Raw genomic sequence first — 27,019 nt, forward strand, 5'->3', positions numbered from 1 at the left:
TTTCTCAGGAAAGACATTTTGCATCTGTTCAGATTATTTCTCTTTATAATGATTACTAAAAATAGAATATTCATATTTACCACATTTTTATAAAAATAGGTAGCTAGAATCAGAAATTCCATCACAAAATATTGATTCGGTTCAAGGTAATTCAATAAAGAAAATCAAATAGTTCAAGTTTTGAAAAACTGATTCAAATATACAAACCGAAATCGTCAAACAAAACCAAAAGTTTTTAATTATCAAATTTTTGAGAATAATTTAAATAATTTATAATAAAATTATTGATTGAATACTTAAACTATAGATTTAACATTAATTTTTTAACAAATACATTTGATATTCAGTAATTTTAATATGCAATAAATTTGCATATATAATATATTTAAGAATTAAGCATTGTATACAGATAATAATTGTTTAATAATACAGTGGAACTTCTAAACGGCGACCATTTTTCGTGTTTCCTCAGTGGCCATTGTTCGGAGGTTTGATTATATTGCTTGCGAATATCATCATAAAAGCATTATTAATTCTATTGACTGAATATTGTAAATATGAATTTTCTAGAACTTTTATAAAATGATAAACTCTATTCCTAATGTATTAAAAAATGAGTTATGGTTCAAATTTCAGCTACAAATTAATTATTTAATAAAAATATTGCTATGTACTCTTGGATATCGATTGGCAATACAAACAATTAAAATTCATTCGTGCTTCTAATAAAGTATAATAGCATGGAGTGCAAATGACACATTTTATTCTATGTATAATTAATTATTGAACAGATAAGTTATTTATTTTTGAAAGAATGAAAACAATTTTTATATCGGATATCTAATATTTGATTATCTATCGTGGTTTCTCCATGTTAAAGAAGAAAAATGATTCATAATTACAAAAATTTTTAAGAGAATTTTTCTTATTCAGTCTTTATCAATTTAATAATAAACAAATCAATATATATATACAGAATCCTCAGTTTAAGTATAATAAATACAGTATAATTCAGTATAATGATCATATATATATAACGAGATAATATTTATTTTTCTGTAATAAAAATAGCACAATTGCTTAACTTTTCTGGGGGAAATTTTTATCACAATAAAGTTTAGTAAATTCGAATTTTATCATAAAGAATCTCTATTTTTTAGATATAGATAGATAGTTCGAAACAAATTTCTTCGTAAAAAGTTTATTAATAAAAATATGGGTTAAAATGTCAAGGCTTTTATAGGAATATGATTTTAAGGTGGTTGAATTGTGTGAAAACTATTACTAGTGTTGGTATTAATAGTTGCGTTTTTTTCTCGCCAGATGGCAGTAAATATCCGAAAGAAAATTAAAGAGAGACGTCACGTATCCATATTCTATGTAATGGTCTTAATGATTAGAGAGATGGGAAAAGACGTGTCAGAGCCATCTGTCATTGACAATGTGGGAAACACCTCTCGTGTCCCCGAGGTGATCTTTACAGGAATGAAAAGTTGACAACTACTCGAGACGTCAATCAAAAGGCAGAAAAAAAGCAGCGACGGTGTATGAATAGGTTAACGTACAGTACGTAATTGTCAATTTTTTAATGATGAATGAGTTCGGCCGACGACAGAATTATTAAATTACCATTTCAGAAATGATAATATGATATAAATCAAGGAAGAATTTCTCAAAAACTATTAGTAATAATCTACAAAATCCCGGAAGTAATCAGAAAACGGAAATAAAACAATATTTCCTCCCCTTTAATGCAATTCCATTTACGACCAACAATGCGTGGAATTCCAGTCATTTGTGTAATCAACTCAGTCGGAGAACATGATATTCGTCTAGTGGAATTAACAATCCCCATTCCGTCAATTTCTTGTTTCCTGCGCTTAATTAAACTCCCATTGTTCTAGAGACACAAAGAGAGGGAAGAAAAAAAATCTTTCCCAACCTCCGGCCCCTGTAAATCGGTTTACTCCGCATAATTACTATGTGAGAGGGGAAGCCAACTTATAGGTGGTGGTAAATTCAAACTGTACTGACTGACATTTCTCAAGTCATTAAGTCAGAAAGCGTGAAAGGATAGAAGTGTGGTTAGGATAGGCAATCGATATCTGAAACGACGGCATTCTAGCCACTGCGCAGTGCTATGACACTGTCGCTATGCCGACCTGGGTTGCCTTCGCCACCGCCCTGTGTGTTGCCTAAATCCAATTTCTCTATACTTTTCATCTCCCGATTTAAGTAGACAGCGCATTGTTCGTCTTGCAAGTTCTCCATCTCAGTAAGTACGATGTGCATAGACGCATACTTAATTTATTAAACGAGGGAGTAGAGGATTTTTATTTATACCTTGACAGGTGGGAGCCTTTGCAAACATCAAACTTAGGATGTGTGATGGTCTTCCCACCTTAATGTAATTGTAATGGAGAATGGAAAGTAAACGAGGTGAGACCAGGTGAGACCAGGTGTGAAGAATTAGATTAGGAGAGTGATAATTCTTTGATTTCCTTTTTTTTTATGCTTTCCTTTTTTATGGCCAGTAATGTAAAGGGTTTTGCATATTTATCGATTTATCCATGTTAAAGGATTGCCGAGATTTTTAGGTTAGTAGTTATAGGTGGCGTTGTTTTCTATGGAAATTCGCAAATGCATTTCCTGGTTGACTAGGAAGTGTTTCAAATATGACGTCACAGTGCAGCAGCTGATTTCCGTCAACTTCAACATAAGCTTTCTTTTCACCCTCGACCACCTTTTAATTACAATTTAAATCCATAAATAACATTAAATAAGCCTTTAAAAGTATAACTACTTAATTTTTTTATAATAATTTTTCTATTTTAGATAAATATCGTCATCTTAAGAGTACATAGGCCTATACATAATTAATTAACATATGTTGACAATATTTTTAAAGTTTTAAATTTTCAAATTTAATCATTTATTTCAGCTTAAGTATTCGAAATATCTTCAATTTGTCTTTTATGTTTAAAATATTAAATACTATTTAGAACTTTTTTGTAGCAATGAAGCGTTGAATTAATATTAAATTAATAAAAGAGTAATTAAATAAATAAAAAAGTGCTAAGTAATAAAATTATGAGTTTATCCGGTTAAATATCTGATTTAGTATAGGAGATAACATTGGTTTATTTCTATCACAGTTAATCTACTTACGCTTAAGTACTATTTGCAATAATGGGAACGTACAGATGAGAAAAATTTATCTGTCGTTTACCGTCCGCTAATACTTAAATATTAAACGACTTTAATGAAAATGGTTATTTAGTTAACGTTTATTGTAATGAGGCAAAGTACTTAGATATTTATATTCAATAATAATGATTCTAATGCGACTTAGAAAAGGTAAATGATCGCAGATAACATTAATTCCGTGATTTTTCTTCCGTTTATTAATACCTGTAGCATCATTCTAGTTCGAATTTCGAAGTTGTTCGATATTTGATCTTATTTTCTTCCATTTTTTCCGGATGAATAAAGCTATTTCGATGTGAAATATATATATATTATAGTAAACGATTATTTAATTTAACTACAAGCGATTGATATCACTAGATACAAATATTATCAATTGATTTATAAAATCTAAATTTATATCTATTTTTCGGATTATAAATTAATATATTGAAATCGCTTCGAATAAGTGAATTAGCTTCTCTTAATCGCAATCATTTTCTTCGCTTAATTTATAATCATTAACTCTCCTATATCAAACGTATATGCCGGAGTTTCGATGTATATTAATTTTTGCAACAAAGATTTTAAATAATATAAAAATTTAAAACGATTACTTTGATTTCCAATTGACAATTAATAGAAATGTATCTTTATATTTGAAATATAACTATTTTTAAGTTTGTTTTCCTGTTAAATTTATTGTTAAGCTTGGTTTAGACGTCGGATTTTTGAATTTTATCATTTAGAAAATGATCCAATAACAGCTTTATGATGAAGACGTCATTTACAGCAGTTTATTTATCTAAAGTATACATACTGTAATTTCATAAGAAAATATAAATAAGAAAGCTTTCTTAAGAATAACAGTTTCAATCCGTGAAAGTTGATAAAAGGAAAAACTGCAAAGTATTTTAGTTTTTCTTTTTTTTTATCTACTCGTGTTTGTGCCTATTTTGGCTGCAATCCAGCTTTTTTCCTCCACTCTCTTTCTCTATCTCCATTCCTTCATTTTGCTGAAAAGCAGACTACTTTCTGATCGATTAATCTCGTCTGGAACACTAGGTTAGTCGGTGATATTTAAAAAATTTTTAAACATTTCACATAATTTATTTTCTCTGCAAACCAAAACGAAAGATGAATTTAAAGAAAAAAAAAAGGGAAGAAGAATTGCTGCCCCGCGCTCTTTTACTTGTTTCTAATAAATTTTTTCCGAGTGAAAAACTCTAAGGAATTCCCTTCAAGGACAACAAAAAAAAATTCGAATTGGTCAAATCAGTATTTTTTTTCTGTCATCCGATTTGAAAATTATTTTTCCGATTAAATCGATTTATTAAAAAAATGACACGGAGAAAAACATTCGTACGAAAAGAAATTTGGTTTTTTTTAATCAATTAAGTGCAAATTATTATAATTTATCCTCATTTTTTCTTCCTTTTCTTACAGAATATAACTGAAGAAAATTGATAGAGAAGTTTTATATGAAAGAACGGTCGGATACATGGATCCGTAGCAGAAAGATGGGGAATTGCGAAACTTGAAACGCCATGTTGGATATTGGAAAACGATTTTTCCGAAGAATTCAGACGTTTCTGGTGGATCAGCCAGGTGCTGCCATCGGAAAAATGAATTTAAAATTTCCAACAAGTCACAGTCAGATCGAAAATCAAATAGAATCATTTGTAACAAATTTTAGAAAAAACGGTTCTGTTTTCTTTAGTAATCTGAGTGTTGACTCTTGTGGTTCCAGTGTTGGACAATTAACGCCTTCCGATGAAAGTCTCTGCGATCACCATTTTTCGTCAAAAAAAGTCGGGCGAATGGGGCGAAGATCGCCTTATCCCAGATCATCGTGTTATTATGACTCTTCTTCGTGTGAAGATATCCTCCTCACTGATAATAGTAAGTTTTGAATTCATAAATAAACGAATTTCTGCATTAACTTCACAAGAGATGCGGTGATTTTTTCTTAATTTTAAAATTTCGTGCAAATATATATATAATACTTTGACAATATTCTGTATGTAAACAATGCAAAAATGATAGATAAATTTATGTACATCGCTTAAATTTTAATCGACAGTGTTTTGACGAATATAAAATGTAAAAATATACGTTTCGGTTGAATTAAAATCACCCATTTAATATATTCCCCTGTAAATAAACTTTTCCTCAAACTAATTATATTCGCGGTGAAGTATCCTTTACAGGCGCATATTTAAATACTATAGATATCTGATTATTCATATTTAATTTTAAATATTATTCGTGGAAATTTATGAAATTTAAAACTGTATAAAAACAATTTTTAATACGTCCAACTGATTAATTATTTTATTATTAATGTATAATTTATACTTCGAAACTACGCACTCTAAATATTGTTTACGTGTAAATTCATATCTAAAAGTAATATTTCTATTTACGTACATGTCCTATTTTCTATTATACTAAAGTATATATATTGAATATTTACTGTCAATCTAACTTTTCAAGTACGCAGCCATGCATGCAAGTTAAGATTGGATGAAGAGAGCTTATCAGGTTTTCTCTCATGGCCCCTACGGGGCACATTAAACCGTCTTGTTTCGCAGGAGAGAATTATTGACTTTTTCCTACTTCCTTATCTCGTCTACACCTGGACGACTGCTTGCCCCGCTCAGCAGGTATATCATGCGCGAAAGTGACCTTCGTGGGGGCAAGCTGGATTACCACTTCGCTCAAATGATTGATAAAAGATGATGCTGCATTATTGGTATGTCAGAGTCGATATTTTATTAAAGGCATCATCTGATAGTTATTGGCGTGCTGTTAATTCAACCATTATCCATCTCGTTGGAATAATCTCCGTCGAAATTCCCTTATATATATGTATAAATATAAAGCGGAAAAATCGATAAAGTGGACCAAACCGGATTTAACATATTTGGAGTGGAATGGGCCGACAAAATATACGGAGTCGATTTTATCGATAAAAAACGTTTTAGAAACCCAGAAAGTGACAAAACTCTAACCCTAAATCACGTGACCCGCCCTATGACAAACGGGCAGAGTGCCAGAAACATTGAGGGTGGAGAACGATTTCCTTTCCCCCGTTTCCAGTCTTCCTACATCTGATGGGTGAAGCTCGTAGTCAGTCAGTCGACGCTTTGCTATATAACGTGCCACTACTCTTCTCGAGTGTGTTCTCTTAACCGATCACAAAGGATGTATTAAGATCACATGACTTCCTGGTTTTTCTTTCAGGCCCGGTGCAATGCTGGGCCCAACTTTATCAGTAATTGTGGTAAGTGTTTTATTTTTTCCCTTCTTCTCCTATTAATTACAAAATCGAAAGTGTAATCAATTAGCAGTACCTATTGAAGGAAAAGGAAAGTTTATTCGTAGTTACTCGTTACGGTTTTTAAAATTGGGAATACATTTCCGTTTGTTACCATCCCAGCAACGTAAAATTAATATCTAAAAGGATAAATACTTCCATTTTCTTTTTTTAATTTCGGAGCGACCTCCTTTCTTTTAGCTTCTTCTACTTCTAAAGATTCTCTAATGATGTTCATTTCCTTGAAAGTACACTCTCCTCTTTCTGCTTTTTGTTAGGAACAAAAGTAGGGCGCCGTACAAATAACAGAGGGCAGTCCGGTCGGCGCCTTCCATGCCGCCACTATGCTTTAACTTGAGAAATAATTCCAAGCCCTGTTTCGTTTGTTGACCGGTAAAGGGCAGAAACTTTTGTCCGTCTGTTGCTTCAAAATAATAAAAATAATAATTTAATATTCGCATCCAACATTTCCCGTATCTTAAATAAAATAAGAAGAGGAAGGCAAGAGTTTTCCGTTCTTAAAATCAAATTACGGCATCTTTTTAATTCTCCAAACTTTCAATTTTATCGTAAATGCAAATTATCTTAAAATTTAAGCACGAAAAATATCGTGTCGACCGGTTTTCTGATCTTTTTTAATTACAGATTCGTTTTAAAATAGCCTTTCCCAACAGTCGACGGCTTAACTCCTCTTTAATAATTTTATCAATTTATTAATAATTTTTTAAAAGAAGAAAAAAAGGGGAGAAGACACGAGAAAATCGATGATTTTTTTTTTCCTCCTTCTCATACAATTGGATTGTAAATTATTTTTGTTCTTTCGCATCTCCTGTAATTATTATATCACCATGGTAACTTTTCTCAATTACCTTTAAGCATGCGAATATTCCCTACGCATTCTTTCTGATTTTAGGATTAATTTTAGATTAAATGTCATTTAGTTACGTCACGTATTTTACTTAAAATTGCAAATGGCCTCGTTGCTTTTGATTAAAAGAGCAGAGTTTCCAAATAAGTTCACTTTAATGAGATTATTCTCTTTGGCCGCTAATCTTTTTAGATGCTTTTTGGCATAAAAGCCCTCCTATGATCCGCCATTATTTTTTAAACAAACTTTAAAGGCTTATAATTATAATATACAGGATATAAATAGACTTTTTGCACGCTTGCATAAGCGCTGCTAATTGCTAAAACTTAAGAAAATCGCAGCGCTTGAAACCAAGTTTAAATATTATATATAAATAATCTTTAAAAATATTGTACAAAATATTAAATATAGATTAAACGGTAAAATTAATGTAAATATAATTTGAAAGATTCCATTAAAAATAAAAAAACTCGATTCAAAACCTTAAAACAGTCAAACCTCTGAGCGACGGCCACTGATGGGAACATAAAAAATGTCCGTTGTTCGGAGGTGGTCGTTGCTTGGAAGCTATTTTATATGCATTTTTGTTTAAAAAAAGAAAAGTTCCTGAAAAAATGGCCGCTGTTTAACGTTGTCCGTTGTTGGGAGGTGGCCGTTATTAAAGGTTCCGTTGTATTTTAGTTACTCGTGTTCCCTTTAGTAAATTATAAAAATAAAACGCGTTATATAAATGCTAGCGATTACTTAAAGAAAAAAAAATTGAGAGTTTTATATTTAAATTTGAAATTACATCTGTTTAGAGTTACATTAAAAATTGCTAAAATTCACTAGAAAAAATATTTAGAGAAATATGATAAGAATAAATAAAGATTGCAACTAGAATCGTATCCCAGCAGTAAAAAAAATTCTCTATGATTTATTGTAATCATAGAGAAATAAATAAATTAAAATCGAAAAAAATTAAATAAATTGAAATCTTAAAGAAGAGAATTAATTATATAAAATCAAAAAGAAGAAAAGTGATGATAAAAAAGGGAAAAAAATTGTACAAAAATTGACCTTAAAAATGAATTCGCGCAGAAAAACGAATTAGTGAAAGTGAAATTTACTTAATACAGAAATAAATGGTAATTTAATAATTATTATTGTAATCAAATAGAAATATTTAAATTCAAATTCGTGGTTTTTTCAAGCAATTTGAATTTCATTTATTATGCAGAATTTTAAGTTTATTAATTGAAAATTAAACGAATGATCTTTTATATATCGCTTGCCTTTTATACTTTTATGATGTAATTTATAAAATATTTATATTGAATGCAGGATGTTTTCTACGAAATACTTTTTAATTCTAGATTGTGCTTGCATCAGTTAGCAAAAATTAGAGAATATCGACTATAGCTAAAATGATAAGAAAAAGTTTTCTGTTAAAAAAAATCTTCCACTAGATTAGAATAAAAATTTAAAAAATAATAATAATTTTCTCTTCTTTATCTAAAAGCAAATTTTCATTAAAATCCTTACATGCAAACAGATGGTGTTTTAATAGAGAGGTGCTACAGTAATTAGGCTCAAAGCTTATTTTTAATATTTTTATTCACTTTGAAAATTTTGGAAATGAAATAAATATATTTTGAATTAAAATTGTGAATTATTGGAACTTTTTCTTACGAATTTGATGTATATCATTTCATTTTTAAGCGCTGTAAAAATTCTTTTTCCTATATTTGATGTGTTATTTATACAGTTTCTCGAATGAATTTAATTAATTTAAGTGTATTTTTACCGTTAATACTGTTTGATAAGAATTCCATCGAGTAATGTGTACTTCTAATGAAGTATTTTTATATCTGCATTGCCTGAGACATTTTGAATCTTCTGCAGGAACGTACAACATGAATAATTAAACAGCGCCGTAAAAAGAAAGGAGGACAGAGATGACAAAATTAAGCATAGAGAAAAAGGTTATTTGCAATGAATAATGGAAGCAAAGTAATTTAACTTTCATTTCGAACACTTCCGATTTTCATTAATCCGACTGACTTCAATCGGTTGTTGAAAACAAAACTTGATATTTCATCAGCCGATCAAATTAACAAATATGCTTGGATGATATCGCTCTTCCTAAGCTTCAGATTGCTCTTGCTGATAATGTTTCTGCATGATTTTATCTTCTCCTTTTATACCTCACTGTATAACACTTATCTATATCCGGAGTGTAGGGCCTACATCAAATATTTGTTACAAATAAATACCCTAAACTTGGTTACCAAATTCTAAAATACTCGCAGTTTTTTTTTAAATTAAAATATAATTTTCCCATTAATTAATTTATTAGATTTATCAAACAGTAGCGCGTTATAGCTTCGTAAGGCCCAGGCGAATTTGAATTTGGGAACCCCACGTACAGTATTGACTTCGGACATTTTTTCTTCGGGGAATGTTTTTGGAGAAATATTTTCTTATAAAACATTGGTTTTGGGCCCCCTGTTGGTGTGGGTCCCATGCAATTGCTCCTTTTGCCCATAGGATAACCCGCCACTGTTATCAAATTGATTTTAAACCATTATCAGTGCCGGATGAAAGGTCATTAGGTATGTCAAGCATATATCTAGGGGTCCCGGCTCCCGGAGGCTCTCCACTTCTGCGCTTAGGGGTCCTGGAAAGTCTTAATCCGCCGCTATTATATAGATTTGGCAAAATTTGACAGCATTTCTATACATTTCTAGCAATTATACAAGTTAATTTTGTATAAATTAATTAATGCACAGGATAGTTTCTTGATATCCCGTCAATAATATCTTTACTATTAAAAATGATTAAAAATAAATAAATAAATAAAATATTTTAAAATTAATTTGATATAGTTTATATTATTTAAGATATTTCTTTACAAACTTTATAAATTTTCGCATTTGTTTCGGGTTAAAAGATTTAAAAATTCAATGTTTTAAGAAGCACTTCTTTAAAAATAAGTAGAATTGAAATCTCTAAAATACTTTCTACTCCAATACGCTGTAGGTAGGGATGGAGTAGATGGACTGGAGCGATGCCATCATTTCTGCTTTCAAATTTTTGATTTTTCATCGAAAAAATAAAATCAATAGCAAACTACTGAGTGCCTTTCAAATTCATCTAAAAATTGATAAATGCGAATTTCTTTTTTTTTTCCTCCTCTATTTTGTATTAAATTTCGTTTGGAATGAAACTAGAAGAAAAATATTTATTTATTACGTAAATAATTATGGTTTTTTAAGGTTTTCTTAGCATTAAAATGTTATTCTCGTTGGTTACTTCAAGGTTATACTAAGATTTTCGCTGCGATGTGTCCACAAAAGAATTGTATGTATCTATATTAACGAGACTCTATCGAAAACTGAATCTAATCTCTTGACAATTTCACATCCCTAGCGAGAAATAATGAAATGTAAAGGGAAAATGATTCTTCTCTTCACGCCTTGCTGATTTGAATTGAGTCAAACTATCACGTGCCTACGCTATTGTCTATTAAAAGATTTCGCCGGTTGAAACGTTATAATTGTTAAATATTTATCTTACGTTAAATTTATATATTTAAATATTTGCAATTAAAAAAATAATAATTATTTAATTTTTATCTTTTTTTTATCGATGGTAATTATAATCGTAATCCATCGATTTCTTCCGTTTGAGGTGGAATTTTTAATATTTATAAATTAATTAAATATTTTTATTTTATAATCATTATAGGTGAATATTAGTTTAAAAGAGTTATATAAATATTCTAATTATAAAATAATAATATATCATCATTTATTATTTTTTTAAATTTAAATTTTAATTGCGTTCTTGATGACGTATTACAATTTTTGAACTTCTTATCGTTTGGAATCAATGTTGCCACACGTTCCGATTTTTCGGGATTTTCTCCATTTGGACACATTTCGTCTCGATTGGAAAATTTTTCCCGAAATGTCCCGCTTTTTATTAAAAAAAGTTAATTTTATTTGTATTTTTAAAAAAGTTGAATAAAAATTGTGGGCATTAAGTGTCGTGCATGCATTCGCACAATCTTACATGCGCACGCCTTTAGTAATCTTTAGCGTACGCGTCGTGTTCTGTGGTTCTGTGTGGTGCTGTACTATGGTTTTGTGCAATCATTGGCGATATATCTATCAATGGTTATATCTGTCCCTCATAGTCTAGCTTTATTTTTTTGGTTATCTTCGTCCTTTGGGCGCTAAGAGGCTTTCACATCTAATCATGACCATCATGGATTTGACAGATTCACGATTGGGCAACCGGGTTTCCTAACAAAAACTTAGTTAAAATATATAACATAGTAACAAAAAATAAGTAATGCTCAATAATTGATAATTCAATAAAATTAATTTGATGATATCCATCAATTTTTATCACAATGTCCCGATTTCTGAATTTTAACTTCTGGCAACACTATTTGGAATAAAAAAATAATAATAACTACAATAATAATAATATTTTGTTATAAAATATTATTATTACTTTATTTTAAAACGATAATTATATATATTTATGCCGCTTGATAGCTAGGATTTATAAATTTAAAAGCACAGTATAAAGATAAAAAATGGCGGCCGTATCGGTTAAATTTTGTTTACTAAATCATTCGGCAAACAAATTATTATTAATTTTAAAATATTCCAGAACCTTTCAAAATTAAATTAATAATAGGCGTTTGTCCGAGAACAGAAAGCATAGGAAAAGGATATAAAGTTTTTAATGAAATATTTTCTTTGTATACGCAGAAACATTTTCGTTGTTCTCTGATTAATTGATAAAATTCATATTAATTCGCTGCAGTCGGTAACAGCTGTTAATAAATTGAGGCGACATCTGTTTTCTCGTAAGGTTCCCAATTACAAATTAGCTTCTGCTAAGGAAGAGCGAGTCAACCTTTCGCTAATGAGTTAAGTTGACCGCTAAGTTTCATAAAAGTGTTTTTTCAAACAAATTACTGTCCGCTAATATATATCTATGCACTATATATATATATTTATTTTTTTAGATAAGAAAAATATTTTAGATTCTTGAGAATTAAGAAAAATTCAAATTTGTAAGAAGCGCTTCTTTTGTATGAAAGTTTGTCGCAGAACAATCCGCATCGAATCGACCAAGATTTAAAAATAATACCAGGACGTCATTTTGTCACCAAATGCTTCCTCTTAATATCTACTTTATATTCTGGCAAGACAGAGATTAATAATTCGACTAGAGGTAGCGATTCCAAGTGACGTCATTCCGACTGGTGCTGTTGCAATGAGATAGGCAACATTTCATTTTCCGGCTCACTCGCACCAATGACGTCACTGACATACCAATTGCACGTGCACGCTTGGTTGATTATTTTTGCTATAGTAACCGTTACTGTACTCCTTCTCTGCTTCTTTTTACGTTTGAAAGATGTACACGTTTGCCAATTCTGACGACGACGTAAAATTTAAACTATTTTATAGCAGCTGTCGGATTTTGGCAGTGCGCAGTACTGAATTCGGAGAGGGAATATAAAACCATCCGCAGAAAGTAATTAATAATGTTTGTTGTGTAAATAGTTTTATAATTTTTTAAATAACATTTAATTAAATTTCGATTTAAAAAAAAAAAAAATCTAACTAAAACTGGAAGATATAAAACATACCTCACCCTTGAGGCATGCGGCTTTCCTCCGGGAAAACTGGATTCAATATTGACTATCGTTATGCAATACCTTAACGATTGTACTTATATTTTTTCTACTTTTTCCCATACATCTTTTGTTTATAATTGCATTTCATTATAACGGTTATTTAAAAAAACTTATCTACCTTTCATTAAAAAAATAATAATAAATCTCTTAATTAAAATTATTAATTTTTATTTTTAATATTTAAAAATAATTATATCGATATTTTTAAGTTATTTTCTGTTCGAATGATTAAATATGCAATTAAACATTGCATTTTAATAAAAAATTGTTATTTAAGTTTAAAACAATTAATATAAGGCAGAAATTCAATTGTGAAGATAAGCGAAAGGAAAGAGATTGACAGGTAAAGAATGATGATGTATCATCACCAACCGAATTCAATAAAAAATAAAAAGAAAAAAGAGAATGATTGTCAGGCTATGGTTTTCAGATATCACGTTTTTGACATTTTACTTTTTTAATATATTTTTTTATATTTTTGAAATAATTTTAATACTATTCTATTGTAATATATATATATAGGCTATATATATATGTGTGTATTTTTTTCAAAAACTATGATGATGATGATAATGATGTCGATGATGATAAATTATTCTATGCTATCCAGAAATATATTTTATTTTTATAAAATTTTTCTCAGATATTAAATTAAGAAAATACTAATAAAAACTTTCTCAAAGTCATTTCATCTCAAGAACGACCTTGTGAATTGTTGTCTATCTGTTTATCGATTTAACTAAAAAGAAAAAATAAATAAATAAATAAAAGCTATATATATTATATTTAGGAAAACATGGACAAATGACAAAACTCTAATAATTTTTTGAAAAACACTGGAAGAAAGTAAATCGAGAGTTTATTTGAGATATGATACACTCAATGTCACACTTATCATATAAATAAATGTTGTTTTATTTTACTTTTTAAAGGAAAATTATTAAATATAATAAAATAATAATAAATCATAATAATTTTATATATTTTTTTCTTATTCTGTTAGGCACTTTTCTCCATTTTACTATAATTATTTAACTCCGCACCAAAGGAAATGAATGTTATAATTTAAAATTTATTGGATAAATTGAAGCGTTCATTTATAATTAAATATATCAATCACAGCATAAAATGGCAATTTTGAACGATTTCTTTCTGAGTATTTTTTTTTCTTTTTAATTTTCATCACGTTGCGTGCACTTGTGATATTATTTCGACTATAGAATACATAAATTTTTAATAAACCTTGTGATTATATCATTTTAATATAGATTTATATAATTAACTTATAAATTTCGAAATTCTTAAGTCATACATTATTTTTTAAGCTATAAAAAATATAGCTGTAAGTGATAATACGAGAAGATGAATCACTGTTAGATAGACATGCGAAAATCGCACGATAGTATGAACGATGTGATAAATATCAAATACGATTTCATTCAGTAATATTAAAGATTTATGGAGATTTAAATAATGTTTCGTATATTTTAATAAAATAATACGGATCCGATATATATTTTTCTGCGTTATGCTTAGTGCATAATATGCAAATTAGTACTGTATTAAAAAAATATTCGTGAGATGAAGTGGCGCTATCTATCGAGAAAAAAATGCATACTTTATCGCGTAATTTCGTTTTTATGAAAGTCATAATATTCAATATTTAAATATTCCATTTATTAAGTCAAGAATTGTTTTCTTCCTTATTTTTCTCTCTTTTTTTTTATCTTTTATTTCGTAATTTTACCTCAAAATTAGATTTATGTAACCAGATTTCGACATTAAGTTTAGATAACAAATTGTGTTTTCTATTTTATTATATTTTCTTATCGGAATAAATTTTGAAGAAAAAAATAAAATAAAATAAAAGGAGCGGGCCCGCACGCTGAATTTTTAAAAGAATGGATTTTTTTTTTAAGAAACATTTTTTTCTAATGGAATTAATTAATATTTATAATATAAATATAAAGAGTAGACTAAAGTAAGGCTATTCCTTAATCTATTGTATTGTCTTACAGGAGATAGGGAGTTTTACCTCACTGCGAGAAAACTTAAATGCCCTGTAGTGGTTCCTGCCCCTATAAAATTAATGTTATTTTTACTAACAGAAAATAAAATCTTTAAGAGTGCTTTTTATTAATAAAAAAACATTCTACACATTTTTTTTTCAAAAAACAAAATGTGAAAAGGATCCCGCTCTACCCCCGGGCCTATACGGTCGTGTAGAATGAAGAGGAATTGAACGGGTAAAAAATAAATAAATATAGTTTTAAAAAATTTTAAAAATTTTTCCCAAATGGAGACGGGTTAAATCCCTAAACTCCCTATGGCCGGCCTTGAATTTGAGCAAAACATTTTAATAGAGTCTGGATATTGCGTAGGACAAAAAAGTATCACAATTAAATTTATAATTTTTTAAAATGTCTTCTTTTATATATTAATTAATAAGATAAAGTAAAAAAAAATATTCAATTTATTATAACTTTTTCTGACGATTTTCATGCACTACACAAACAAACGATATTTACCTATATGATTAAATAAATGAGTATATACAATCTATATAGACCTATATTTATTTAATGATAATATAGAGAATAACAAATACTGCACTTTTCTAATTCTCAATAAGCTATTTCGAACAAATATTGATCATTTCAGAATTTAAAATATCAATAAATTGATTTTGCTCTCTTGATAAAGTACAGAGAAAGAGAAAGAAAGAAAGAGCAAAGACAAAAATCGCTATTTTGCTAAATGTACTTCGTCATGCAATTTTAACATCTACATTTTTTTTATCGAAGATATTGCAAATGTCTTTATTCTTTTTTTCCCCTGTCTTAATTACACTTTATTTATGAAGCTGTTCCGAAATAACGATAATTATTACGTATTACCCACATTTTCCGTGTTTAGAATATTAGCCTACATGTTAATTTCATAAAGATAATTGGTTCCAATAAAATATTACCTTAATTTCGTTATAATCTATGTTGAAATAATGTTATTTTGTTGATTATTGATTGCATATTCTATATACCGGTGTAAATACAGATGTAATTTCAGTTGCTAAAGTTTATATCATAACGTATGGTATTATTGAATTGCCATGCAATGATCTAATTTGAATTGGTATTATTATAATATAACCCTATAGATTATTATGCATCAACTATAATGTATCTGCATCAGATTTCATAGATGTTTAGGCTCCTGCCATAGAAGAAACTGATAGAATGGTTGCATGGATTACCCATATAGAGCGACGATTCATTCCTCCTTAATCCTTTATTTTAAGCAATGATTTAAGTTATATGAGTCTAATACTCATATTTATGCATGTAAAATATATTTAAATATTCAGTAAAATCATAATTCTATTCACTATATTCATAATTAAAAGGACGCCATTTCATAAGGCTTTTTATAACATTGTACAGTAATTTCGACTAAATCATAATATACTTTCAGGTGAATATCGTAGTAAAATATTAGAATTTTTGACTCTGGAAATAGAGTAAAAAAGTAAAAAAAGCGATTTTCTTTAACATTATGTCTATTAACAACAAGCAGATGCTTTTGAGATAGATGAGGACATCCGCCTGCAAGAGGGTAAGGTGAATTCAATGTTGAAAATAATAAAGGATTTTTTAAATTATAGGAAGGAAATTGAATTAACATCAATTTATTTTCATAAGGAATATAATTTATCGAGAAGTTGTAATTACAAAAATTCATTCAAAGAGAATCTTCATTATCAGACATTTCTTGAACTCGACACTAAAAATATCAATAATAAATTTATTGGAAGTGTTAAAATTTTCCAAGAATTTTCAAAATATAAAAATAATTCGAAAACCATCTAGAACATTCTAGAACTTTTTAAAACTTTTCAAACTCTAAATTTTTTACTTCCCTCTTGCAGGCGTACGTCCTCATCTATCTCAAAAACACCTACTAATTGTCTTTATTTCATTAATCAATTTCCATTCTTATCTAGTTTGGAAGGGATTCAAATAAATGTTTGAAAGTAAAAATTCTCCGTAGAAAATCACTTTTTGTTTTTAACTAGATTTCCACCGAGTCAAAAATTCTAATGTTGACTCTCATGATTTAATCTTTCACAATGTTATAAAATTCCTTACGAAATTACGTCCTTTTAGAAATAAAAGTGAGATATGAATTAAGTACGAAATAACTTTCAAATTAAATCATAACATTTTCAAATTATAAGCAGTATTAGGCCTATATAAACGATAGCCTAGAGAGAAAAAATAACTTTTATTTAACCTCTAAACAACAGCCATCCCCTAACAATAGTCATTGTTTATGTTCCTGTCAGTGGTCGTTGTTTTCAGAGGTTTAAAAATATAACTATTAAAATTCTTATAAGATAATTTGATAAGTTCAGAGTGTAATAATATAAAAATATATATTTAAATTATCATGTATTTTTTTATAATAATTCATTTATACAGTTATGATATAATGCAAATAATGAATACAGGCCTAATGTAAATATTTAAAATAAAATTTAAATTCTCTCAGTTTTAAGTTTTTAAATTTATTAAATGGAAGATATGTGAAATTATTTTCTAATCTAGAGGTCAAAAATGTATGATTAGATAGGTATTAATATTTAGTATTGTTTAGTCTGCGGTTGAAGTTCCAGGCTACTATACTTGAATCTATCTATTACAAGTTACTCGTGCGTTACAGACCATCATTGATGCGGAACTCTTATAAATATGGGACTATTTAGCAATTGTTCGAAGTTTTGAATGATATATGCCACAATGAAACTGCAATTTATAATTTTTAAATTTATAAAGATAAAATCAAAACAATAAAATTGCATTTTAATAAATATTTTAGGAACGTTATCTATTATTTTCCAACAATTAAAAAACAAAAAATTTTACATTCATTAGAGGTAGATTAATGCATCATTTTTCTCTATTTGAAATGAGATAATGATGTAATATACAGTATTTAAAAATGAAAAAAATAATAAAATATACTCCAATTGCTTAATTTTTTTCCAATTTCGAGACCCCAGGCATACTCCGATACTGAATAGCGTATATTAATATATTGTCTAATATATTAAATTATAGATTATATTTATATAATATTTTACATCATCAAAATAATCAAAAATAAATTGTATAGCCTATATTATTTAAATGATATATCGTTAACTATAGGCGTATATTCTAAAAATCTGCACAAATTTCCATAGTGTTTTCCGGTAATTTTGAATGCTCACGAGACTTGCATGCACTCTTTCTAGAATGTCCTTGATTCCATTTATCGAAAAAGTTTACGTAAATAACGTTACATTTTAAAAATAGAAGGATTAAATGAATTCGATCGAAGAGATATAATTGGTAGATTTTATACCAATATTCACAAAAATAGGAAGTCTTACACAGTTAAACATTTTTCTGCAATGGGAGTTCCACGTATAGGCCTACGGTGTATAGCATCGTTTCAAGGATAGAGCAAAGAGAATCTACAGAAAGGACGGGGAATAGCCGAAGGAGGAGGAAAATGACCGAAAGGAAGAGAAACTACTGGAGCAAGAAGCCTTGGAAAAAGTTAGAGAAATGCTTAGAAAATTGGGAAGAAAGTTCAAATTTTCACATGGTTGTGTTCGCTGGATTCTGAAGGAACGTCAAATGATTCTCAAGAAGCGAAAGTCTGTTCCAAAAATATACGACGAAGCAACTTGCTACTAAAAATAAAAAACCCTTCTGCGGAGGCTGTTTGATGGAATCTCGAAGAGATAAAAAAATCCCGATGTGGTTATGGTCGACCTATTTCACTTTTGACGAAACTGAATGTGTTGGTAAGAATCACTATTTCACCAAAGAAGTATTAGGTTTGGAACCTAAACTCAAATTCAAACGACACTCCAAGTTTTTGCCGAAGCTTCTGGTTTGGCTGACAATCAGTCGAAAGGGCCATTCACGGGCCTTGGTTGCCCGATTACGGCTCTCCGTCATCAAAGAAGTGTATGGCAACGGATGCATTTAGAAAAGGCTAATACCCTTCCTAAAAAAATACTATCCTTACCAAGGATGTCTTCTGGCCAAACATTGCTACAGCCCGACATGGTTGCCAAGTTGGACCATTATGGAATTCGATACATCTCACGTGAATCTAATGGTCCAAACGTTTCTCAACCTCAGAGATTTTGGTACCACCCGAAGCAAAAAGCTTATGAAAGTGATTGGGAATCTGGATCCGCAAAGGAGTTGGAAAGCAGGATCAAGGCCAAACTTCCAGAGGTTAATGGAACGGGTTAAGAGTGAAGTTCGAATCGCATCCTAATCGTGTCATCTAAACGTTAAACAACCTATCCGTACCCAAACAATCTCATTTTAAAATAAATAATGAATTTTAGACAACTCTGAAATGTGTGCAGATTTCTAGAATATAAGCCTACGTCCTTATATTGCCTAATATAATTAACGATACATTTAAATAATATAAACGCCTATATTTTTTATTTTTGGTTACTGTGATGCTGTATAATATTTTACGAATATAGTCTGGCAAAAAAAAAAAAAAAAAAAAAAAAACGTAAAAATTGTATGTTATCGAGAGATAAGCTCTTCTATACACTAAATAAAATTTTAAAATAATTTATTTTATATGAGCTAGCTTAAATAAACTTTCTTCTCTTTCTCTCTCTCTCTCTCTCTCTCTCCCGTTTACATCTATTTTTCTTCAGGATAAAGATCTTTACGAGAGATGCTGTGCTGGTATATGAATTATTGAATTCAAGTTTCCAAATAATTTTAAAATATATATAAATGAAACGTAGATATTGAATCATTTGTCGTGAAATGAAAGGAAAGGATAGTATTGATAATATTTTTTGTCACCTTTTCCTTTTCATAGTTCTGTTTAGCTTTTATGAATAATAATTCTGGCAAACGTTTAGTCCATTGAATATTTTCATACATCAATATATATATACACACTGTATTTTATTTTATTTTATTTTTTTCAAATATACCTATAGTTGCTAAAATCACTGATATTTGAAATATGTAGTGTCTTTATATCACAGCTATTATGATGTATTTGATTAAGTCGGGGAATATAAACTTCTTCCATCATTCACGTTTCATACAGCTGTATCAGTTCTCACTTGTGTTGCATAAATGTTTATAATTCAGTTTTCGCGATCGTGACATCACAATGAACAGATACCTCCAGATGACTCTAACATATGACGGTATGATAGATGAATAATGTCACGAATTGATGTCGTTGTCTGTCATCGTGATGAATATATGGGTTTATATTTATATAAACTGTATGTTAATGTAGGATGTGACGTGTTTCTTGTATCAAATAAATAACTTTACATAGTTGTTTTTCGTAAATAATACATTTTTCATTCTAGAATTTTAGATATCTCTAAAATCAGTCCCATAAAATAAATTGACACCTATTTATTTTTATGAGTAGGGGAAAAAATGGTAGAGTTTGGAAATTTTTCTGTAATATAGGTCAAAGGAGAAAGTGGGAAATAATAGAAAGAAATAAAATAATATGGTGACCTACTTCAGAGTCAAAGGTTAGGAATTCTCTTTCCGTTTAAATTGCTTTGATAATCAGTTTTATTACGCTTAGGCAGCATTCTTAATTTTGACGAAAACTCAAAAATTTATTCTATTGCCGTATAAAATTCTTTGACTATTCCACCTATTATACAGGCTATATTCTATTACAGTGATTCTCAAAGTGGGGATCGTGAAAAATATTTGGGGGGTCGCTGAAAAATTGATGCCAGATCAATTTTTTCAAATATTTTATAAATTTACTATGGATTCATGTTTAGAAATAATAGAAATAAAAAAATATATAAAATAATTTTTACTTAAATAAATTGCACATATAAATAATAAAAATAATATAAATATTTAATACGAGCCTAACCCCCTCCCTCGGAATGTTTTTTGACACATACTTATTCTTCGGGGGTCCTTTGAAATTTTTTAGTGCATAAGGGGGGGTCGTGGTCCAAAAAGTTTGAGAAACACTGTTCTATTACATATTAAAAATAAACTAATTAAAGAAAAAAATCAAGCGAATAATTATATTTAAAATGCAGTTAATTTACTGGAGCTAAAGCTATATTACCTTATCAGTTAATTATACTATTCTGTAAAAGCAAGTTTTAAATGTGATGCAATTCATCACGTGACTAACATAAAAGCATACACGCACTGGAATAAATTTATAACACTATTCAGTACTCGAGAGGAAACAAATAGCTAATGTATTCTGTTTAAAAGTTACTTAATAAGATCTTTTTAATCCATAATTCCGTCGGATTATTTAATGATATACAGTCAAGGTTACAAATTACAATACTCTTTGCAATTTTTATATAATTAGGTCATATAAAACTAACTTTTTTTTTTTTAGATTTTTTTCTTTTATAAATTTGGATAAAATGTAAATATTTTTATTCGTTTGTCGTGTATTCTAAATGAGAATTGCAATAGTTTTTAAACTGCGATGAGATAATAAACGTGCTGTTACTTCCTTCGTAGACAACGATTTTTCATTGGTAGAAAGACTTTCACCGGTATTTGTAGGCCGCAGGTGTGCCGTTATACTTGTCTGCGGGGAGCGTGACTCATTTGAAAATAGTTAATGCTGCGCGGCGTATTTCATATCGCGTTTTAGTTATTCTTGCATCGCATTCAATATCTTGTGTACAGGTGTAAAGCATAAGCTTCTTTGATGTATACAGGTGTTATGAAAGAGACAGAAATTCCTCCAGAAACAGGTAAACTTACATGAATATAGTATTTACAGTGAATTTTTAATTAAAAATTATAAAATTGCGTTTTTATTTTTTTCCTCTTTCTCTCATTTTTTAAATATTATTTTTATATTCAACTTTTGTAGGAGGTGTAGTTTAGTTTATTTTCAAAAACTAAAATAGCAACTATTAGATATATTTGATATTGAAAGTTGCATTGGCTGTGTTGTAGACACAAATAACTCTTTTTAAGCTATCAATTTATATAAATTTAATTTGTCAAGCTATTTTTCTTATTTCACTTCAAATAAATTAACATACAATATTAAATCTGCAACAAAGAAAGTGGTTATTTGTCAATTTAACAAGAAAATCAGATATTCTAAACACGTGTATTTAAAATTAATATACATAAATAAATACAAAACAGAATATATAAAATTCTCACATCTGACATTGCATTTTTGAATAGTTTCATTATATTTCTGAATTCCATGTTTATCTTTTTACTTCAAATCTCATTTTTTTTTTTCTAATTTAAAACCATTTTATCACTGTTTAGTATTATAAAGATTAAATTATTTGATCTACAGTATATAAAATGAGGAAGAGTAACTTCATCTCAATACAATCTCAATTATTTAATAATAAATAATAAATATTCTAATATTTTTAGTATGTGACTTTGCATTTTATACATCATTTTCATGTGTAATGTATTTATTAGAAATTTCAGTTATCAAAATGAATTGGTTTTAGCTTGAAACTTTTTTTAATGACTACTTATAATTAAAATGTATTGCTACTAATTTAAATAGAAGTTAAACAATAAAATGATTAAAACATCAGTTATTTACTAATTGATAAATTAAAATATATTGATCATTTAATTAATATTTTATCTTAAAACATAATTAACAAATTAATTTTCCAAAAATTAAATTTGTAGAAATTTTGCAAATGATCTTAAATTTTTAATATCATTTGCAATATGCAATGATTATAAATTTGCAAAATTTTGTAGTTATTAGTAGTAAAATAACTTTAAACATATTAATTCCTGAAGTAGAAAAGTTTCATAATCACATAAAAAATTATCAGTTAAAAACAAAATTATATATTATTATAATTATTAACCTTTTCATAAAAAATTTTTTCTGAAGTTGTGCTGAATTAATTATATAAAGGTTTCAAATGAACTTTTTATCACCTTGTAATTAAATAGAGTTTAGTTTTATTAACAAGAATATACTATATGTGAATTTATATACAGTATATGGAATTAGATTTATCTTAAAAACTTTTAAAATTTATGTGTTCTATTTTTGATATATATTTCAAAATTAATATTACTAGTATCTTTTTATTGTAATTAACCTAGTATTTATAAAATCATTACATTTTTTAAATTAGATATAGTTTCTTTGAAGGAAAATTAACTTTTAAAAAATATTTCTAAAAATATTGAAGTAATATTTATCCATAGGGACTGTCCATAAATTACGTGCACATTTTTCTTGAAAATTTTACTTCCCCTTCTCCTGTTGACCCAATTTGTCAAAGTTTCTGTAACCCCCTCCCCTCCTCCAACGTACAGCAAAACTCGACCCCCTTTATCAATTTATAAATGCTAAATATCACAGATAGAAACGAAACATACAAGAAATTTTGAAAAATTTAGAAAATTTAATGAAATAAACGGACGTCCACTGAAGCTCAACTCCTCCCCTCCCATTGTCCGACTTGTCTTAACCCCCTCCCTTCCAGTGTGGACGTCCTTTATGACCATCTCCCCTGTGACTTTTAATTGCATGTTTGTGTGATTTTTGTTTAAAACAAAATTTCATTTCTTGTGGATTTTGAAATTTATAAAAACAATTCAATACTGACCTTTTTAATAAAAATACTAAATTTTTTAAAGTTGGTAAAAATTTTTGAATGATTAATGAATTTGTTCAAATTTTACATTATTACATTGATATATATTGTGTATTAATAATATAATTTATATAAATTAAAGAATAGAATGATTTTATTTGATTATATAATGCACTAAATAAATATTTCATTACATGAGTTTTTTAAAATTGGATTTGAAAAATTATTAGGAATTTTATTTCTGTTTTATAACATTAGAAATTAAAAGGATATGTATTATAGTGATAAAAAAAATTCATTATTATTTTAGTAAACAGCATTTTTTGAACCGTATTATAATATGAAAAGCTTAATTTTCAAGTATTATATGAACAGTTTTCACATTTTTCTGGATTTTTATAATTCAAATAATTTATTTTGTGTATTCTGAAATTTTGTTATTCCTTATTGTAAAGTTTTCCTTATAAATTTAAATGTGTTAGTGTTCATTTACAGTTTGTAATGAATTTGAGAAGTATTTTTTCACTTGAGAATATTTAAGGATTATCTGCTTGTTTTTGACGTGTCTTACAGTTTGAAATGTATCTGATAAAAAAAATCATACCTTTAGATGTATATAGAATTAGAATCAACTTAAAACTTTTGAAATCTGTGTGTGTTCTGTTTGATCTGTCTTGCCTGAAGATGACATTAAGGTAGTGTAAAGTACTAGTGAGTTTTTCTGTTATTAAATGTCTTTCAAATGCTGACAGACAATTGTTCTTTATTCATTAGAATTTATTTCTAAAAATTGTAAATATATTAATTCAGTAATGAAAATTGTAAAAGCATAAACACAGTTATGAGATTATATTCAAAAATTAATACTTTATTCTTGTATAAAGAATAATTTAAGGAAACATCAAATCTAATAAAATATCTTCTTTAATGTCAAAATTGATTTGGCAATAAGTTTTTTTTTATTTTTATTTTTTCTTATTCATTGATTTTGTTAGTTTTATAAGTTTTCGATTTCAAATTATATTTCTATTAATTTTTTTCTGATTGTAAAACATATGTTATGTGATTGTTATCTGTTTTTTTCTCCACTTATTTACTTTGTGAAGTTACAATAATAATCTTTTTTGTTTTTAATTTTAAGATTTGAGAATATAATTAGCAATTTAATTATCATTTTCACTTAAAAGAAATATTTCATACTTAATTCACACTATCAGATTAAATTCTTTCTCAATCATTATACTCAGTTGTAACTTTTACTGCCCTATGTATGAGGACTATGTATGCCACTAAAACATACTTTCTAGAATTTTCCAAATCAATGGAAATATAAATAAGCTTAAATGTACTTTTACTATATACTAATTCTGCTTATATATCCATTTTCTTTCCAATTAAAACATCCAAAAAATGCACTTATTATTCTGAGCATTGATCTTTGCAGGGTTAAACATTGTACACAGCTTGTGTTAGAGAAGGCCTGCACAAAGTGACTAACCATACCATCGTTTCTCCAAATAGCAATATCATCATCCACGTATCTCAACATTAATTAAACATATTCTCCCAGTTCTTCCATGACATTGTTTTGAGCTTGCACACAATCAATTCAACAATTAAACTAGCAAGTGGAGAGTCTTAAAAAAATAAATTGTACAATAAAGGACTTTTGTTAATAGATGTGACTAACCTTACTGACAAGTGAATAAATACTGAAAAACATTTATTAAGAGATTTGAAACTTAATAAATGCTTTTTCTAAACTTTTTAATTATTAATTAATGTTAAAGTAATTGAAATTGTTGAAAAACAAAAACAAAAAATTATTATAGTGTTTTCAGTTTTTTCAACTACTTTTTAAAAATCAATTCTGCTCTAAAGGAAAGCCATTGATTGCCTCAGTCACTACTTCACTGTTTCTTAAAACAAAGAAAGAGAAAACACTTATAGTAACTTCAGTGAAAAGACTCTTGATTCAATCCTTTTACACACAGAGTCCCCGGAAGATGAGTCTAAGCTTGAAAATGTATGAACTCTTGTAATTTTTTCATATCTTTTATAAATGCTGAACTGAATAATTCTGAATTGTTTAGTGTCTGCTAATTGTAAAGTTATTTTAAAATGAATGATATACTTTTAATGTTATATAACATGGTTATATTAATACTTTAAGTACGACATAACATGAATTAAATAATTGTTATATATTTTTACTAAATTAATTCAGGTAAATTAAAATTTAAGTTATCTAAAAGATAACTTAAATTTTAATTTACCTGATTTAGTAAAACTTGGATATGTGAGAATATAAGTACACTTTTTTTTCAAATCTGACAATGATTTTACTATATAAAACAACTCCCATATCAATTTATTCACCCAAAACTGCTTTGTAGTGTTTCTCTGAAGAATTTTGTTTAAATCAAATGTAATTTGCTATGTCATTGTATTTATCATCTAGTTACATGCATTTTGTAAGGCCTAACATTATTAAATCTATTATAAAAATCCCAAAATATCTATAATTTCAAATTATTATCTACTTCTAAAAACTAAAATACAATTTATCATTTAAAACACCATTAAACAATTGTGTTAAATGATAAATTTTAAATTTCAAAACTATCTTAACTGAATAACTATTGTTTAATTTTATGCAAAAGTTTTTCTAACTATCTGAATGATTGTATTTGTTTCCAATAGAAAATGACAACAGTTTATAGTAAAACATTAAAAAGTATATTTTATTTTAGTATAAGATGAAGATAAAAATGTAAATTTAATAATCATTATCTTCTGATATTACATAATAATTTCATATACTGGTATAACACAAATTCTTTGTTAGTGTAAGTGAGATATCAAACTACAGTAAGCCAGAACTTGTTAACTGATGTTAACATAATAAATTGCATCTCAATAGGAATTTGTAATGAAATAAGGTCATCTTATAATCATTTAATCATTCAAGTATATAATTGATATAAGGATAGAAACAACGCTGGTGCAATGCAGGTTTAGTGTGTTCCCTAGAATCAAGCCTACAGTCCCTAAAAAGTTCATTGTAAATTTTGCAGGGCTTTATGCATAGTGTCATACACGTATAATAAATTCAATTGCAGAATATGTAGTTAAAAATCTAAAAATATGTAGTTTACCCAAACTACAAGTTTGAAAATAACTTGTATATAGGTATACACTTGTACTCTTTACTTATAATAAATGATTTGTTGTTGTAAAATTTAGAGGTACTGTACCATACATATAATTGCA

At 27.9% G+C, this 27,019-nt stretch overlaps 1 protein-coding gene across 5 annotated transcripts in view; it reads left to right on the forward strand.

Annotated features, from left to right (window-relative positions):
• The first annotated feature begins 1,316 nt into the window (after positions 1 to 1,316).
• The window catches only part of LOC136989037 (guanine nucleotide exchange factor DBS-like), a 177,298-nt gene continuing 151,595 nt past the window's right edge, over positions 1,317 to 27,019 (forward strand). Inside the window, exons 1-2 of one of the 5 annotated variants that reach the window (XM_067287089.1) lie at positions 1,317 to 1,561; positions 4,633 to 5,088. In XM_067287089.1, the coding sequence (XP_067143190.1) occupies positions 4,734 to 5,088 (355 nt within the window). In that variant the 5' untranslated portion in view covers positions 1,317 to 1,561; positions 4,633 to 4,733. Of the gene's footprint in view, positions 1,562 to 1,929; positions 2,276 to 4,632; positions 5,089 to 5,182; positions 6,473 to 21,585; positions 21,893 to 27,019 lie in introns of those variants that run through there. The other 4 variants (XM_067287088.1, XM_067287090.1, XM_067287092.1 and 1 more) reach the window with 4 other exon arrangements.

This window comes from Centruroides vittatus, unplaced genomic scaffold (assembly GCF_030686945.1).
Source record: "Centruroides vittatus isolate TY-2023 unplaced genomic scaffold, ASM3068694v2 scaffold_435, whole genome shotgun sequence".
Lineage (NCBI taxonomy): Eukaryota > Metazoa > Arthropoda > Arachnida > Scorpiones > Buthidae > Centruroides > Centruroides vittatus.